The following is a 17,797-nucleotide window of genomic DNA, read 5'->3' as shown; positions in this document are numbered from 1 at the left end:
TATTTTTGAGTTAAATATGAATTCAAATCAACGTGAGTTGTTAAAGTGGAAGAAGCTTAGATTCTTTAAGCTGAGGGTCCACGGTTTGAAAAACGAGATACAAGAAATTGTTTGGTCGTTAGGTGATCCAAAGTGTTAAATTCATATTAGATTAATTTTGAGTTAAATTCAAACATCAATTCAACTAATCAACATGCGTTGTTAAAAGTGAAACAAGATTAAATTCTTGAAGATAAATCCACGGTTTGAGAAAACCGAGATACAAGAAATTGTTTGGCCGTTAAGTGATCCAGAGGGTTAAATTCATATTACTCCCTCCGGTCCTTATTATAAGGAACAATTTGGAAAAAACACACATACCAAGAAACCTTATCTTTCTTAATAAAAATTCTAAAATTTTACAATCTATTCCAAAACTAACCTTGATGTATTAATTTATCCTTAGGGAATATATCACTCTAATTAATCCATAACTTTGGAATGGATACAATTTAATAAGGGTAAAAATGGAATTGTAAGAATAAATTTAATGATTGTTTCTTATAAAAAGGACCAATTTTTTTTTCCAAATTGTTCCTTATAAAAAGGACCGGAGGGAGTAGATTATTTTTGAGTTAATTTCAAACATCAATTCAACTAATCAACATGAGTTGTTAAAGTGAAAAAAGCTTAGATTCTTTAAGATAAATCCATGATTTGAGAGGACTAGGCTTTACTCCAAAGAAACAAAAAGAAAGAGTGGAAGATTTGATTCATTTTATAGTAAAAAGTAAAAATTAGTTACTAAAAAACGTTTAAATGAGATAACGTGAATCTCTTATAATAACTTAACTAAGGTCTTGAGTTCGATATACTGAGCCCTAAGGTAGCTCCCCCATAACTATATAAGCTGATTGAACACTATTTTAACTAAAACTTGATGACATATAGTATACTCTTCAACAACCAATATGAGACTCATGATTTACATTTAATACATCTATAAAAACATCGTATAAATTGAAATGTTTTTTGTACATAATGAAACAAATATCCTCCGTACACAATTGCATATTATATATATAAATGTTATACTTTTTAAGGTTGAATCATGTGCACAAAACTAAGATTTATTAGAGGAAAATAAAAGAGAGGGTAGAGAACTCACTCGAGAGATCAATGGAAGAAATGCTTTCAGCTGGATGTCACAATCCGAGCATTGGAGACAACCGACCATGGCAAAGGGGGAGAGGGGGGGGGGGGGGGGGGGGAATGCTTTGACGTCCAAGTCAGTATAAACTTGTGGTGAAGGTTAGAGTGACATACCATAGCAGGTGGTGATATAGGCTGATACATGTGACATTGAGCCAATAGATGCAAGTTGATTCAACTCAAAAGTCTGGTCCAAAACAAATCCGAATCCACAACCTGTTATTAAATTAGAATAAATTTTCTACCATCTCATTCATATATAAGTACCGTAAATTATTTTTCCTAATAAAAATTAAACTACTAAAAATATTTCGCTATTGTATTCATTCCTAAATATCCCAAAATTGAAATTAAGTTTAAAATCATGATTTTTGCTAGAATAAAACAGGTATCTGTTGAACCAACATAGTGTGACACAAGTGAATGAGTGATAGATACTTCATACTTGAACCATTGACCATTTGATCATGGGTTTGATCCTTGATCGATGTGTATGGAGAAACATTTGTCGTAAGAGGTCAACCTTTTAAATGAGTTTTAGTGTGCAGATGCGTGCCGATGATACTTTAATTTAAATAAAAAAATAAAAAAATTCCACCATAGTTGTTGGCACTACGGCTCTGTTTGGTAACACAAATAAGCTAGCTTATAGCTTATTATATGAGCTTATAAGCTTGTTTCAAAAAATTAGAGGTGTTTGGTAACAAGCTTTTTGTACTAGCTTATAGCTTTTTTTCAGATGCTATTTCAAGTAGCATTTGAGCTTATAGCTTATAGCTTTTTACACTTTATTCCATATTTATCCTTTAATTTAATAACTACTCACTCTAAAAAATAAACTACCCACTATCAATTATGTAATTTTATATTTAATAACCACTTTAAAAGCTAATTTTACCAAACACTTTAATTTCAATAAGCTAGCTTTTCAGCTATCAGCTATAAGCTAGCTTTTCAGCTATCAGCTAGCTTATCAGCTATCAGCTAGCTTATAGCTTATTTTTACCAAACAGACCCTACATGAATGCAGTTGATTTAATCGGCAGGAGTTGGTTTACTACCAACCAACCAATAGAAGCAGCTTTGAAAATGTACGAATCTTATCGAAACGTGCATTTATTTAATATTAAAACGTGGCCCCACCCTACCCGCCAATTTTGGTAGTAAGTAGTAATACTGACTGACATAACCAGACGGCACCGTATGGTGGAACCTCCCTTCCTCCGTCCACATCACTGCAAACAACTGATACCAGTTACTTTACCATTTATCACTATTCTATTGTCACAATCATTCATAATCATCATCATCATTGCTATTTATTACTACTGCTAGGTTTCTTTTTTTTTCTGCTCTCTGCAATTTCCATTTCCAATTTCAATTTCTTGCTATTTTCTTCTTCGTCGTTAATCACTATTTCAATCTCTAATTCTTAATTAGTCACTGAAAACAGAGTATCGCTTGTGTTTTTTGATCTATAAAAATGGGGAAAAAACGTGTAATGCTGCCGGCAAAGGACGTTGACTTGTCTTCAGTTAAATATGAACCTGAAATTGTTCAAGGTTATTGCTTCTTTTCTAAATGAATTTCACTGTAGTTGGATTTTTCAATTTCTACAAACAAATTGTAATATATGATTCCATTTTTGTTTTTGTTTGGCAGCTCCGCGTTTGACTGGCTTTTTGTTTAGATTGTTTGTGAGGTTACTTGAAGCTCCATTCATAGGTTCTCTCCTTTTGACTCATTTGAAGAAGGAAAATAAAATCAATGAGGTTTGTGTCAGTTATTGACTGTGTTAAATTGTTTAATTGTTTTTTCGGTTGCTTATGTTCGTTCGTTTTTATTTCAGTTGTGCCGATATAATACCTCGGGTCCTTAATATAAGAAAAAATTCACTTTTTAGATACATTGAAAGATTAATGTATCTGAACTATATTTTAGACTACATCAATCTTTCAATGTATCTAAAAATTGAACACTTCTTTATATTAAGGACTAGAGGGAGTAGTACTTTAGCAGTAGTGACACTTTAGATTGAAAGTGTGTCCGATTGTGTTCGACACATGTATATGTCTGACACCGATCGACATGATAAAATAAAATTATTATCAATGTTTACTTGTTGGTGTCATGTTCGATGTTCGTGTCAATGCTTCATAGAGTGATATTGTTAACTGATTTCATGTTCTGTCTACTTGTTTTTACTGAAAATTGCAATGATGAACAGTTATTGCGGCATACTGTGATACCCGAGGAACCCATGTTTAAACCTGAATATCCACCTCAAGGTGATTTCTTCTCCGATATATTTATATGTTTACATTGACGGTGTTCTTATGCGTGGAATTTACCAAATTTTGAAGCTGGATTTATAGTGATTGAAAAGGAGGAATGAAGTTACATTAGAGAGAAATGATGAAAACTAGCAATTTTTGGCCATATAATAACCTTGCCTAGTTTTGTAACATAAATTCAGAAAAGGAACATGATGTTGTTGTGCTTGACGAAGATGGGAAACCTGAAGACCGGGTTAAGTCTGCCTTGAACTGTCTTCCACATTATGATCCTGCTAAATTATGGGAAAATTCATCTGCACCCTTTCAATACTGGAAAATACGCGACTATGCTTATGCTTATCAGTTTGGAAAAGTAACCCCATCTATGGTACGTGACATTCAGTTGGTAGCAACCTCAAATACAGATCGGTCTTTATTCTAAATTTATTTGTTAAATGAAACGGTTTCACTTCAAATACATAGGTTGCTGAGCGCATCATCTCAATTATAGAGGAGAATGGAATAGATAAACCTCCGACACCACTATTGCTATCTTTTGATGCTGCAGATCTCCGAAAGCAGGCGGCAGCATCTACTCAGAGGTTTGAAGAAGGTAATTCTGTATATGATCAAATACTCATATAGATGTTTTGTCAAAAAAAAAAAATACTCATATAGATGTTAAAAGTGTAAATCTTTGATACGGGTTTATGTTGAGATATGGTGGGACTGCTCATGCAAAATTACTGTGGTCACACTCTTGGACTTTATGCAGGAAATCCATTATCAATATTGGATGGGATTTTCATTGCTATCAAAGATGATATAGACTGCCTTCCTTACCCGTCTAACGGTAAGATAATCTTAGGATCTGACCTTGTGTGAGTAATTAAAGAAACACGCTCAGATTATCTTTTGACGACGGCAGGGGGATCTACATGGCTGCATGAGGTACGTGCTGTAGAGAAGGACGCTGTCTGTGTTTCAAGACTGCGTAGTTGTGGAGCTATATTCATAGGGAAGGCAAATATGCACGAGTTTGGCATGGGTACGACAGGAAATAATTCTAATTATGGGTAAGCTTATCTATATGTTATTTATTGATTTCATTATAAACATAAAAAGGCTTTTGGCTTGGCATGTTAAAAAGGTGATATTATTATTTGCTTGCTTTACCTGATATTAACAAAGATGTTCCAAATTAGGGAACATAAGAAGTCAAGTAAAGATATATGGAAGGTAAAAAAAAATATATTGAAAGGCAACTAATGGGAGACACCTGAAAAAATGGAAGAGTAACGGAGAATTGCACACTCATGTGCACAAGTAGATCATGAGTTGTGTTGACAGAAAAAATCACAGTTTAGGAAATCTGCCACATGGCATATGGGGGGAGGTGATGGGTATCTTTGAGAGTAACTAGATAAAAAGGAAGGGAAGGAGCGAGGAAGGGGTGAGGTCGAAATGAGTATGCTATTAGATGTGAGGTAAGAAGTGAAAAGAGTGGGTAAGCAAGAATTTTTTGTCTGACTGGATGCGAGGTTACATTGTTATCTATAGGTCTCTCAAATGGCCTGTGTTATCCTTTTTTTTCTTGGTTGTTTTCTTTAGATTCTATCTTAGGCTCTCATGTCTCTGTAATTACTGGTCTGATTCCTAGTTTCTATAGTTTGAGAAGTTTTACCACATGTCATATCACTGAAAATTCAAAAGCCTTCAGGAAATTAAAGGAATATTTCAAACATTCTTTTCCTCGAAAACTATTTTGGTTTGCTCATAATTTTCTTACACTCTTCATCGAAATATACATGTGATTGTTCAACCGAATTTTCTTGAGTTGCAGAACTGCAAGAAATCCTCATGCACCTGATAGATATACTGGTGGATCTTCGTCAGGTCCAGCTGCAATTGTTGCTTCTGGACTATGTTCTGCTGCACTTGGAACTGATGGTGGAGGTTGTGCAAATCTGATGTGTCAAACTATTTGTTTGCATCAACTCTATATATTGTTTCTCATTTTTAAAATTTTTGAAGGCAGGTTCGGTCCGTATTCCTTCTTCCCTGTGTGGTGTGGTAGGATTGAAGATAAATTATGGGCGAATGAGCATGGAAGGGTAATTTCTCATTATGTGATAGATCAATCATAGCCAGATCTTTGTGTCTACTATTTGTTCCTCAAAAAAGTGATTTTTACCTCAATGTAGCCTATAGGAGAAATTATATTTTGGAATTTTTACCTCATGATTGCCCATTTTGTATTAGGGCTATGAAATGAAATTTGTCAAATTGATAACCTTTTTTTTTCCAGTGTTTCGTGACAAAATATTGAAGAAAGATTTCTGCAATAGACCTTAAATATATTGATCAAATTCCACATGACTGCGATGATCATAACTCTAATTAAATCTATTAGGATGAAAGTGCACCCATTTGCATATGTTTGTTATTACTATTGAATATATCATCACTTGACATTGGTTTGAAAGTCAGGCGCATTATTAGTTTATCTAAAAGACTGAAACCTTTATTATATGGGAAACAGTCCGGTCTTTTGGTAGTGAAGGAACTTGTTTATCTTCTATTTGTCAAGCTTAAGAGTTTCTTTTCATATTCTAGTCTTAGGCATTGGTGGATAATAGTTAGTGTGTTTTTTGACTGTTGTTGGTTCTTTGATGGTTAGTGAAACATTTTTTTTTATCTTCTTATAATATTGCATGACACATTTTCTTATGTCATTTGCGCAAAAAATTCAATGAAAATATGTTATCTTCTCATTAAGTTTTTAGTTTAGCAATTTTAAAAGAGCAACATGTCTGACTAACGTGCAATCTTCCAAGAATTTTGACAATATTAGTTTTTATGTACCAAAGTTTGTGTCATTTACATGGTTATGAGGAAAAAGATCTATGAATAATATATTTAGTTGCATTAAATACAATTTGTGTTTGACTAGGTAAATTTATTCCAGCTGGAACACACTTATAATTTTTATTTATTTACAGGTGCTTATGTGATTCTGGGACAGTGGAAGTTATTGGACCCATTGCTTCATCCGTAGAGGATGCAATGCTAGTGTATACATCATATATATTTTCCCTTTTTCGTTAGGCTTTCCTTTTTTATTAAATTCTTAGCTGCCCTTCAATTGAAATTATACTTGATTTCAAGTCTACATGTCTGCAGTTCTAATTGTTTGAGATAACAATTCAATAGGCGATGTTAAATAGAAAACCCAGATAAATATAGCCTTCCTCTTCAAAATATACAATGAATATTTTTGTGTTCTCATAATTTAGGTACGCTGCAATGTTGGGTGCATCGCCTGCAAATAGAATCAGTATGAAACCGGTAATATTTAATCCTTCAGTTGATATTCTTTGCAGTAATAAAAAATGCTGAGATTGGAGACTAGAATGTTGCAAATTAGATGTCATGGACTAATTATACATAGCAAAAAAGAAGGCAACCATACGGTTAGCTCAGGTGAATTGTGGTAGATAGCTACCATCATTAAAATAAAACTGAAGTGCAGGAAAAAAAAAAAAAACTCTGATAACATTATCAAATGCCACTGTATTGAGCTTATGAGAGACTTAGAAGTTATGATTAAGCACTCTGGCAATCTTATAGTCCATACCAGTATTCGGGAACACCAATGCCAAATAGCATGATGTAGATACAGAAACTTACCAGATGAAATACTTGAGAACTTTCATGTGAAACAAAAGAGCTTCTGCTATTTCCATCACATTTATGTTCCAGCGCTGTTCAGTTGGGGAAGGACTGCACAAGAGGATTGATTAACGGAAGTGTGTATATGGTTCTGAGTATTATTTGAAAAAGATCTAAAGAGTACATGAACTAATCTGAATATATAAACTAAGCAATGGGCCTGATTAATGGGATTAAAACAAAATTACTTACATTATATGTGCCTACAACTACAATTACTTAGCTACAAAACTGTATGACATAACCAAACTACAATACCAAATTACCAACTCTTATTCTACCATTATACTTACTCTATTATTTATTTAAAACATTCTATTCTTCTTACAAATTATGATGTTTACATTTCTCCGTTTCTTGTAGTCAACACCTTGTTTGCCAACTTTGTCGTTCAATGATGATACATATGCTTTGGGATCATTAAGAATAGGGATCTACACCCCAGTAATCACGATATCCTTTCAACATGGATTTATATGCTAATCTGATAAACTTTTTCTAAACAATGTATTTTTTCCTGTGAAGTGGTTTAATAATGTTCATTCAACTGAAGTCTCTGATAAATGCGAGGATGCTCTTAATTTGCTGAGAAAGGCGCATGGTTGCGAAGTAAGTTCATTGTAATATCATGTACTGCATGATTGTTTGCACTTTATTTTTCGTTTAGCATGATGGATTCAAACAAGTCTAAGTATTTCACATATCTCTTATATTTGAAGGTGAAAGAAGTTGTTATACCAGAGATTATGGAGATGCGAACTGCCCATCTTGTTTCCATTGGTTCTGAATGCGCATGTTCACTGAATCCTGATTGTGAAGACGGGTATGTTTGAGTTTTTCTTCTTTTTTGTTAAAAGGCATCGTTCGCATCTTTAAATATTTGACTGGAAGTTTTGATGAGAAATTTATGGTTGTTTCCTTCTTTTCTTTTGTAGGAAAGGTGCAAAATTGACATATGATACTCGCACAAGTTTGGCACTTTTCCAGACGTTTACAGCAGCAGATTACATTGCAGCCCAATGTATTAGGTAACACAAGTTTATTATAAATGTACCAAATTTACATCATTTTTATTGAAATGTAAATCATACTTAAAAATTGTTGTGCATGTAGCTTCTAAAATTTGTTTCATATGTTTCAGACGAAGAATTATGCATTACTTCTTGGAGATTTTCAAGAAAGTTGATGTCATAGTGACTCCAACAACTGGGTATGCATGTATAATGAACAATTATAGTATAATTTCACCTCGTTTTATGGACCATTGTACTGTCTTAAATTTCTGTTCAATTGATCTAATGTGGTTTGGATTCATCTATAATTATTTGATTTTTAGTCTGGACATGACATTTTTTAAATAGTTTGTTGGTATTATGCATTAAAAAAAAGAGACAAACTTATTATCATTATAGCATCTTATATCTACTTTGTTCATGTTCATCGAACCAAGAAAGAAAAAAAATTAAAACTTGTATGGAAAACCTAACCGACCGATCTTATCAGATCTGATGACTTGTCTTTGATCAGTTCTAATAGCGGCAGCTTTTGTAGGTTATATGTGTATAATTTTTTGGGGAGGGTGATAAGGAAAGATATGTTTACAAAATTCAACTGCAACTTATTTTGGAAGGTTTTGTCATTGTTGCTGAACTGCTTTTATTTGTAACAGCATGACAGCGCCTAAAATACATCCAAGTGCCCTTAAAAGTGGTGAAACAGATATGCCGACTACAGGTGATTGTCTTCACCTTTAAATTTCAGATTGAGGATATCTTTTCCATAGTGATTTGCAGAGCAGCATCGTAATTAGCATTATTAGATCACCTTTTGCTATTGCTACTGATAATATAAACAACTGAGTACAACCTTATAAGGTTTATCATCTCGCAATAAGATAACCTGTTGGTTGGTATAAGATGAGTTAATGGTCTTTAGACTCGTAGGTCAACAAAAGAGCCACACAAAAGTTTTTTCTTACAATATAGCAGTAAGATTCTGAATCCATAATCTATTTATCATGACTGAATCCAGAGTATTGGTGGCATTTGTTTGCACTAGATGTCATGGAAATTTATGGATTGAATGTGTATTATTGGACACTGTAATCTGGACTCGTTTTATATTTAGAAGTTAGAACTTAGAAAGAACCGAATAATTCATGACAGACCTTAAAATAAAATTGAAATGCCATGATTACGACAAGTCACCAACTAATACACAATAACTTGCCTCGTTCACTATTTTAATTAGCAGCATTTTTCTCAGGTTACCTTATGCGGTTCGTTGTTCCAGCTAATCTTTTGGGATTCCCTGCCATTTCTGTCCCGGTAAGTGAGTGATATCAATCACTCGTGAGTATCGTGTTTATTATTTTTGTCTTTGGGTTAACACACTAGTAATTGCTAATAGACAAATTTTCTTAAGCTAGCAAATATTTTTAAACAAAAGCTTATTATAGTTGGCACAAGGGATGCCAAATTAGGCCACAGAATTTTTAAACCAACCTGAGGGAGCCATACTGCTAACGCTCCCTAACCACAACAAACTACGCAGGGATACACCAAACAACAAAAGAAATAGCTAACATATTAAACTACATGCTGTAATTTTCAGAAACACCCAAACATACAGAGGGGTTAGTCAACCAAGATGAGATAGGGTATCTATAACCAGATAATCTCGTAGTTGGACAACTCTAAGCTTTCAGTTTCTCCATTTCTACAATCTCTTCCACATCCAACGAAACACTGACTTGAACATTTCCTCTATTACTAGTCCACCAAATACCTCAAATTATTGCAAACCAGATAAATCAGTTACCTAGCACCCTGATACTCCTTACTACATCACAGCACCCCCTGAAACTTTAAGAAATGACTCCTACAGTCGCAATATTGAAGTGACAGCTATCCACTAGAGACATGACCTCCAGACTTCTGAATAAGTAGGATATTCAAAGAATAAATGGATGATTCTACTGTCGACTGACAACCAAGATACATCCATTTTGATAGTGACAACATATTTCTATTCACCAGATTTGTGAGCACTCTATCCAATACCAATCTCGAAACAAAACCACAGCTTCAGTGGCACAAGTTTGTTCCATATTTTAGACAAATAAATCTGGATTGTGGGTTCTCCCATTTAAAATTCCGTTATATGCTCTTGACTGTAGACTTCCCACCCTGATCTTGTTTCCATCATCAACAGTCAGAAGCCCTATGTTCAGAATTCATTTAGATAACACGTCACCTGCAGTTGATTAAACAATTGAAATTCTCACTGAAATAACTCCCTTTGCCACTTTCCCTCAATCCATTTACCCATATCTGGTTAGATGCCTAATCAAAAGCATTGCTGATATACTGGTATTATCTTGTATAATGTTTATTCGTTTTTTTAAAATGCATATACTGTTTATTTTTTAACGGACATGTTCCATCTATAGGTGGGTTACGATAAAGAAGGACTTCCAATAGGTTTGCAAATAATTGGCCGACCCTGGGCAGAAGCTACTATTTTGCGAGTAGCATCTGCAGTTGAGGTATGTGTATATTCATGCATATGTATAATAAGTGTTGATATTCAAAAGTCAACCTCCCCGCAGTTTGTGTAATATACGAACTATTTGCCTTTATATCTTTATTACAAGAGTTTAGTTTATGTATGTTCTAAGTGTAAATATATTTTACACGCATCCGATGATGTACCATCACATCATTTGAGTAGTTTAAAAACACATTTTGTCATACTTATTAAATGATATGGTAACACATCATTTGATGAATGTCTAAAATATCTTTACACTGACGGTATACATATTTTTTGCTGATGTTTTTGGTAAACATACTTCCTAATTTATTCAGAAACTCTGCGGTGAGTCACAGAAGAGGCCTGTCTCATACTATGATATTCTGAGGGCTAACTGAAGCTTAAGATACTCTTGCTAGTTATTAATCTGTGGCTGAAATCTTCTAGCTTTATTTGGAGATTGCTATCCTTTTAACAGGATTTACAGTTTGGTAAAGTTCTTCGAAAATAATCAATCTCTACGAAGAAGATTGTAATAATCTACAGATATGAAATATTGTTTGGAAAATAACGGATGAGGATAAAATGCACACTATCTGGGTGTAGAAGGGGAGCTTCTTCTCTAAGAATTTCAACAGGATTTTGTGCGAAGGACTGTTCATGGCTTGGCTACTCTTAAACATTTTTGTTAATTGTTATCCTCTGAAATATATTTCATTTCATATTTGATGTAACCTCTCTTACTACTGTTCTATAAATTATAAACATATTTGTAGCATCCATTTTTTTTTAATGTTATTTAGAGGAGTTTTAATTATTTTTTTAACCTTTATGTTGTTTAAAAAAATCTAAGATAATGTTAGGCTAAATTGCATGTTTGATACTTTATGTTTATTTTAGGTGTGTGCGCGCGTGCGTGTCTATACTGTGAATACGCCGATAGGCTTGTTTATTTTATTTTTTTACACCTAAACTAGTTATCAAAGGGGATGTGTATTGCAAAGATGAGGCATGTCAAGCTCACTGCTTAGATATTTCTTTCTTCACTGAGGGATGGTGATCACTTCCAAATGCGTTTATAGTATGAAATAAAAATGCTGTGTCACTCACAACTGCTATATCCTCGTTTCGTGTCCATAACCTGTGATGAAATGAAAACTCAATACTCTCATATGAACCGTATCATGTTGATGAGATAAAAAAAGGTACTGTCATGTAATCATTTTCGTGACAAAATTTCCATATTAATATGCTTATTAGTGTTGGTTACTGTTTAACATTTTCAAACATATATGATATATATTATATTTATCTTGTATGCTATTTTTTATTTTCATTTAATATATATAGCTTGTCCATCACAATGTTGAACATTAATGGAATTTTTTAATGTTAAAAATTGATTAAAAAAACACACTTCAAACATCAGCGTCCAATCCCAATTCACAATAAATACGAGAGAATTACTTTTCTCACCCTACTTACCACTCACGCGTCTTACGGATTTCTCTTTTTACCCTTGCGCTACTTAAGTAGCGGAATTAGATCACTACTTAAGTAGCGGACATTGTAAAATGAGAAATTTTGAGCGAAACACCCTCCAAGAAAAATCAAGATTTTTATCGGTTCTCTACTTAAGTAACGGAATTAGTTTTCTACTTAAGTAGCAGACACTATAAAAATATGAAATTTGAGAAAAAAAAAAACACTTCTAACATATTTTTATAACGTCCGTTAAGTAGCGGATTTTTGGGGAAAAAAACACCCTCTTACCATGAAATTTTCAAGATTTTAAACTTATAATCCGCTACTTAAATAGCGGACGAGGTATTTTGGTAATTTCGTAGGGCGTGCCCCGGCAAAAGTAAATCTCTAAATATAAACCGTTTGATATGACATGAATGGTATCCATCTCATCAACTGCATGAACACACAGTATTGCCTACCCCAACCAATTGCAATTGTAATCCATTTTTAAATAATCACCACCACTCTCTTTTTTCCATAAGCTTCAATTCCATCGCTCCAACCCAAAAACAAAAAACCAAAATTCTCAATCGATTAAATTTAATTTAATTTTCAATGGCTCTGAGAATTCAACACATTCCAATGTTCTTCACAATCTCACCCACCACATTCTCCACCCACAACAAACCCAAAACTCAAATCTCATGCATCAAAAACACCAACAACAACATCATCAGCGATGCATCACTAGCATCAGAGTTTGCAGAGAAAGCATCTATAATCAACGTACGTGTGAAACAAGCAGAAGAGGCTATGATAAAGAGTAGAAAAATTCTTTTCAAAGAATTTTGTGGGTATCTTCAACTCAATGAAGAAGAAGCTAAATTCAAATGGAATAAAATGGGTGAAGATGAGAAATGGGTTTTGGTTAATGGGTTTGTTAAGGAATTGGGTGAATTTTTTCATCCTTTGTCTGCAAAATCTACCAAAGAGTTGGTGGAAGAATATTTAGTGCAAGAGAATCTTCCTCCAAAATCTCCTCCTCCTCTTTCTTCTACTGTGTTTCCATTTGATAGTATAATTGGTTTTCCATAGAAAGAAGCTATTTTTATTTCTATATTCTTGTTTGGAAAAATTGGCAGAAAAATAAATTATAATCTGCTTTTTAATTTTTGTTTTAGTTCATTTTTTTAATTTTCTTTTTTGCTAGCATATTTGATCTCAGTTTATTTCATGTTCTTATTCAAAAATACCAACTATCTTTTCTATATGTTATAACGTTCCCGTGAACTTAGTTAAGTTAACAATGACATCACATTATATGTGGAGTGTTCGGGGTTACATAAATAATAGGTTATAACGTTCCTGTGAACTTAGTTCAGTTAACAATGACATCACATAATATGTGGAGAGGTCGGGGTTTGAACCCCGAACACTCTACTTATTCACCTTTAAGGGTGAAATTACTATGTAAGCGTAACATGTGAATATAAGTTGGAGTATAGGAAAAAAAAAGTTTTGTATAGAAAAAAAGAAAAAGTTGGAGTACTACCAAAACAATTTATGCATAAAATTATGCATGTAGCACTAATCAATATGTGGGTTATTTTCAGTATTGAGGATATTAACCAATAAAATGATAAGGACATTGTTAATCAAGACTCTATTTTGAGCAGATAAGTTTTTGCTGATCTGCAACTGATCTTAATCAACCAATGTTTGGTTCAAAACAGAAGATAAGAGATATTTCAATCAAAATGCGATAACAAAAAAAAATCAGATTAAACAATTTTTTTAAGTATTCCATGCCGGGAGACACTCCCAACACTGGCTATCGAAGCATACATCTATCGACATTGGTGAATATAAACAACAGCTGCATATTTAGTGCAACCATAGTTGTACATAGGAACTCGCCAGTGAATACAAATTTTAAGCAGTGAGATCATGAAGCATATTTACAAGTGATTCAGACTTGGTAACGCAAGAATTGTAGGTAAAATTGGAGAATCCACTTTAGTCATGGAGATGAAATCATTATAAGAGCTCCAAGTTATCAACAGGTTCTTTTAATTTTTATTCACTTAGTCACTGGTCTTGTCAAATGCAAAAGATCATTTTAGAATATCTATATACAACCAGAAAGCTATGAATGCTGACTCCACCAATAAAATATATGAGAGATAATAAATGCACAAACTTCATCAGAAATACACTTGTCTGCAGTGTGCAACTGTAGCTTCCGCCGGACAATATGGACACTTGAATGTTCTTGTGCTATTTTTTGATAACTTCATAATTGATTGCTTGCAAAGGACATGTAAACATGGCAGCAGCATTGGAGGATTCTCTTCGCTACCTTGATCCCTACTCACAGGGCAAACAAAAATTGAATGAAACTGAAATTCCTTTCCCAATTCTACAGGCACTGGCAACTGTTTCATTTCTTGCCATTCCTGCTTCTTTGCCGCCATTACATTTGCCAACTTTAACAGTGTGGGCAACCCTTCAACTCCAGCTGTAAATACCACATTCAGTGGGTTCTCATAGGACTGTCCCATAAGAGAACAGAACTGTCGTGCCAGCTCTTCAGTTGTCACCTCCCAATGAGATGGGGACAGCAACTCAGCATAAGGGGATTTCTCCAGCCTTCTTACATACAAGAGGCAACCCATAAGCTTTTGGAAGTCATCCTTGTAGAGATCAGCAAAACGACGAAGATAAATTTGGGAATACTTTAGGGCATCAGCTCGTGTTCCATTTTGCACAATCTCTACATACTGCAGTGTGTGAACCTTAAGTTCAAGATTGGAACCAATCTGGACAAGTTTTTCACGATTAGCAGTGACCCATGTGAGAGCAGGCTGAAGGTTTCTATTCCTCATGGCTTCAATAACCTGGTGCATTTCCAAGAATTGAGATCTAAGTGCAGTTGCATTAGGCTCTCCGGCCTCATTTATGATGCTGTCTCCAAGATCAAATAAACCTTGACGGTAAAAGTGGCTTGCAATGATCTGATTGATAATATGAGCATCAAATTCCACATTTCTGTATGCCTTTGAGATGTCAGGGTTTAACAATTTTTCAAGAAGTTTTTGATACTTTGCAAGACTTGAGTTCAATTCCTTATTCGGTCCTTCTAACTGTTGAAGTGACCCAATAGCATTGAGCTTTGACTTAAGTTCTGTAAGAACAGATTTCTGGTCAGTTGGAGTTGAGGGATCATGAGGGGACTTAAGTGTTGCCAACGCCTGCTCAATTTCACGCCCTACCTGGTCAACAGTTTCTTCAGACTTGGAAGAACATAACTTTTGCTTCTTAGCCACACGGTCAAATGCATCTTTGATGCTACTAATCTCCATCTTTATGTTCAAACCACAAGCTCCTAAAAAAATGAAAAAGTTAGAAACAACTACTTACTGCTGTTCAGAAAGATGCAAGAAACTCTTCTAGTATAAAAAACTATACATGTGGGTAGCACAAAAGGCAGCATACAAGTAAAAGCTATAGCAACTGCTTATAGTCCGCCATTACCACCAATAGCCAATAGTTACAAAACTTCATTAAGAACTACAGTCATGCAATAAAAAATGATGAAAAGTTTCCTTATCATTTGGTTTCTCCACCTTTCAGAGAGCTTAAAATACGTTTCTACTACCTAATAGTGCTTTAAATTGAATTTTAAATCACGACCTAATAGTGCTTTATATTTAACTTTAAAGCTACATCAGCTCCATATATGAGTCTGACCAAAATAGACTCTAATTTGCACCAACTAGTTTATCTATTTCCTTACTGAAGATAGATTCTTCAATTCCCTATTTCGCAAACTAGTGAGTGGTTACTATTTGATGTTTATATGGATTATCGATTATAACAAAATTACCCAGAAACCCAAACTATACTATAAGATGTATTTGTAGACGATAATTTATCTATATAAAGACAACAAAATCTTTTTCAAACTAGATGGGATTGGCTACATGGATCAATCAACTCCATAATACCATGGAACATATCAAACCCAGAAATAGACCATTTACCTCTTAATCCTCCCTTAATGGTTTGGCTGATAGATTTACCTCTTTCCACTGACTAGATGGTATCAACTACGTAGATTAATCAACATAATATGGTTTCATATATAAAGTCCACAAATAGATCATTCACCACTTAATCTCAATTGTTTGACCTATAGTTTTTCTCTGATCCCCTACCGTCTATCTGAATATATTACTATCTCTCATTGGCTCAATTCTCCTTGTCTGTGCTTCTTTGAATCTTCTCCCCACATGACCAAACCACCTAAGATGAGACTTTACCATCTTTTTCACAACGAGAGCCGCTCTAACTTTCTTTCTAATGATTGTATTCCTAATCTTGTCTAGTCTTATATAACCACTCATCCAGGGTAACATTCACATCTCTAAAATACATGCATCATAAGTTCATAACTCATATATAAGTGAAAAATATATAAACATAAAAAGAATTAGAATCGTTATTAAAGTTAACCAACGAAATCTGAAATCTCAAGCAATCATCACAGATCTTCAATTAACTATTGATCGAAATAATAGTCCTCACTCCTCCACTTTGGAATATCCATTTATTGGTAGCAGGTATCTAATAATACAAGTATACAACCATAGGTTAATTGTTAGATATCTACCAGCAGGTTCCCTACAATGACTGCAAAATTACTATACAACCTAAATACTTAAAAAAAAACCTATCTTTATGAAAAGCATCAACCTTCCTGATACAACATTAAATGTATATAACTATAACTATACATTACAATATTCATGATAACTGAAACTAAATTTTTCCATACAACATTAATTACATTTCTTAAAATGCCTAAAAGTGTCAAAGTGACTTATATTGTGGTACGGAGGTAGTACTAAATACACATAATGCAATAGATCCTTCCCACAAGTCAAAGTCAAAATGGTAAATATTAGTCATAATGTTTAAAATAACTAACTTTTCAAAGCTGCATTTCACAACAAACAAAATGCTCAATCTAAAACTAACTAGGCAAGATTAATACCTATGTATATTTATTAAGAATCAAAATCTATGACGCACCGACACAGACACCAAGAATAATTTGAGAAAATTAATTAAATGTAATCGCATGCGTCGGTGCTACAGAGATCAAAATCAACATTAGCCCAGATACATCCAATAGAAAACAACAGTGGAACGAATTCTTCAACAGAACGAATTCCTTTTTTCCGATCAGAATCATCCCTTATTAGGGAAAAATTACAATTCAAAATTTCAAACTAGGAACTATGAATTGAAAATGATAAACTAAAAAGAAATGAAGAATCGTAAAATAGGATCAAGCGTAAAATTGATATTTCAGTTATATGCGGTTGATTTTGTCTCGAGAAAAAAAAAAGTGAATCTTTGAAATAATAAATGAAGGAGAAAATGAGAGATTGAAAAAGTGGCGATGGATTAGGGTTACCTGAAAAGAGTGTGAGAGAACGGAACGGAAGCGTGTGTGTGAGGGAGAAGAGACGAGACAAGAGGAGGAAATGGGTTGTGAAGCGTGTCAGTCAGACTAAATCGCTCAGGTTACC

At 33.9% G+C, this 17,797-nt stretch overlaps 3 protein-coding genes across 5 annotated transcripts; 2 read left to right on the top strand and 1 right to left on the bottom strand.

Moving 5' to 3' along the window:
* Positions 1 to 2,349: 2,349 nt before the first annotated feature.
* On the top strand, positions 2,350 to 11,511 carry LOC123906972 (fatty acid amide hydrolase-like). The gene is made up of 21 exons (XM_045957006.1): positions 2,350 to 2,526; positions 2,645 to 2,753; positions 2,854 to 2,963; positions 3,419 to 3,479; positions 3,668 to 3,855; positions 3,951 to 4,080; positions 4,243 to 4,320; positions 4,396 to 4,543; positions 5,311 to 5,423; positions 5,506 to 5,581; positions 6,470 to 6,541; positions 6,764 to 6,815; positions 7,563 to 7,643; positions 7,725 to 7,808; positions 7,919 to 8,022; positions 8,135 to 8,227; positions 8,341 to 8,409; positions 8,869 to 8,933; positions 9,465 to 9,526; positions 10,651 to 10,746; positions 11,069 to 11,511. The coding sequence occupies exons 2-21, from the start codon at positions 2,675 to 2,677 to the stop codon at positions 11,129 to 11,131; spliced, it is 1,824 nt and encodes a 607-aa protein (XP_045812962.1). The 5' UTR covers positions 2,350 to 2,526; positions 2,645 to 2,674; the 3' UTR covers positions 11,132 to 11,511.
* Positions 11,512 to 12,705: 1,194 nt separating this feature from the next.
* On the top strand, positions 12,706 to 13,452 carry LOC123909008. Its single transcript, XM_045959774.1, has one exon. The coding sequence runs from the start codon at positions 12,816 to 12,818 to the stop codon at positions 13,293 to 13,295; it is 480 nt and encodes a 159-aa protein (XP_045815730.1). The 5' UTR covers positions 12,706 to 12,815; the 3' UTR covers positions 13,296 to 13,452.
* A 738-nt stretch (positions 13,453 to 14,190) lies between these two features.
* Positions 14,191 to 17,797, bottom strand: LOC123909906 (protein RMD5 homolog). 3 transcript variants are annotated; one of them, XM_045960838.1, is made up of 3 exons: positions 17,683 to 17,698; positions 16,720 to 16,826; positions 14,191 to 15,585 (listed from the first exon to the last, which is right to left on the bottom strand). In XM_045960838.1, the coding sequence occupies exon 3, from the start codon at positions 15,560 to 15,562 to the stop codon at positions 14,405 to 14,407; it is 1,158 nt and encodes a 385-aa protein (XP_045816794.1). In that variant the 5' UTR covers positions 15,563 to 15,585; positions 16,720 to 16,826; positions 17,683 to 17,698; the 3' UTR covers positions 14,191 to 14,404. The 3 variants fall into 3 exon arrangements, with proteins under 3 accessions (XP_045816794.1, XP_045816793.1, XP_045816795.1); XM_045960837.1 differs by lacking the exon at positions 16,720 to 16,826 and having other exon boundaries at positions 17,683 to 17,797; XM_045960839.1 differs by lacking the exon at positions 17,683 to 17,698 and having other exon boundaries at positions 16,716 to 16,826.

This window comes from Trifolium pratense, linkage group LG2, assembly GCF_020283565.1.
Source record: "Trifolium pratense cultivar HEN17-A07 linkage group LG2, ARS_RC_1.1, whole genome shotgun sequence".
Classification (NCBI taxonomy): Eukaryota; Viridiplantae; Streptophyta; class Magnoliopsida; order Fabales; family Fabaceae; genus Trifolium; species Trifolium pratense.
Note: the sequence above shows the minus strand (reverse complement) of the source record. Positions and strands in the feature narration are given on the sequence as shown.

Bases quoted from the DNA above. Each gene is read 5' to 3' on its own strand.
- LOC123909906 (XM_045960837.1), bottom strand. From the start codon at position 15,562: ATGGAGATTAGTAGCATCAAAGATGCATTTGACCGTGTGGCTAAGAAG.
- LOC123906972 (XM_045957006.1), top strand. From the start codon at position 2,675: ATGGGGAAAAAACGTGTAATGCTGCCGGCAAAGGACGTTGACTTGTCT. The intron at 4,544-5,310 runs GTAAGCTTATCT...CTTGAGTTGCAG, and splicing joins GGAAATAATTCTAATTATGG to AACTGCAAGAAATCCTCATG. The intron at 7,809-7,918 runs GTAAGTTCATTG...TTATATTTGAAG, and splicing joins GAAAGGCGCATGGTTGCGAA to GTGAAAGAAGTTGTTATACC.
- LOC123909008 (XM_045959774.1), top strand. From the start codon at position 12,816: ATGGCTCTGAGAATTCAACACATTCCAATGTTCTTCACAATCTCACCC.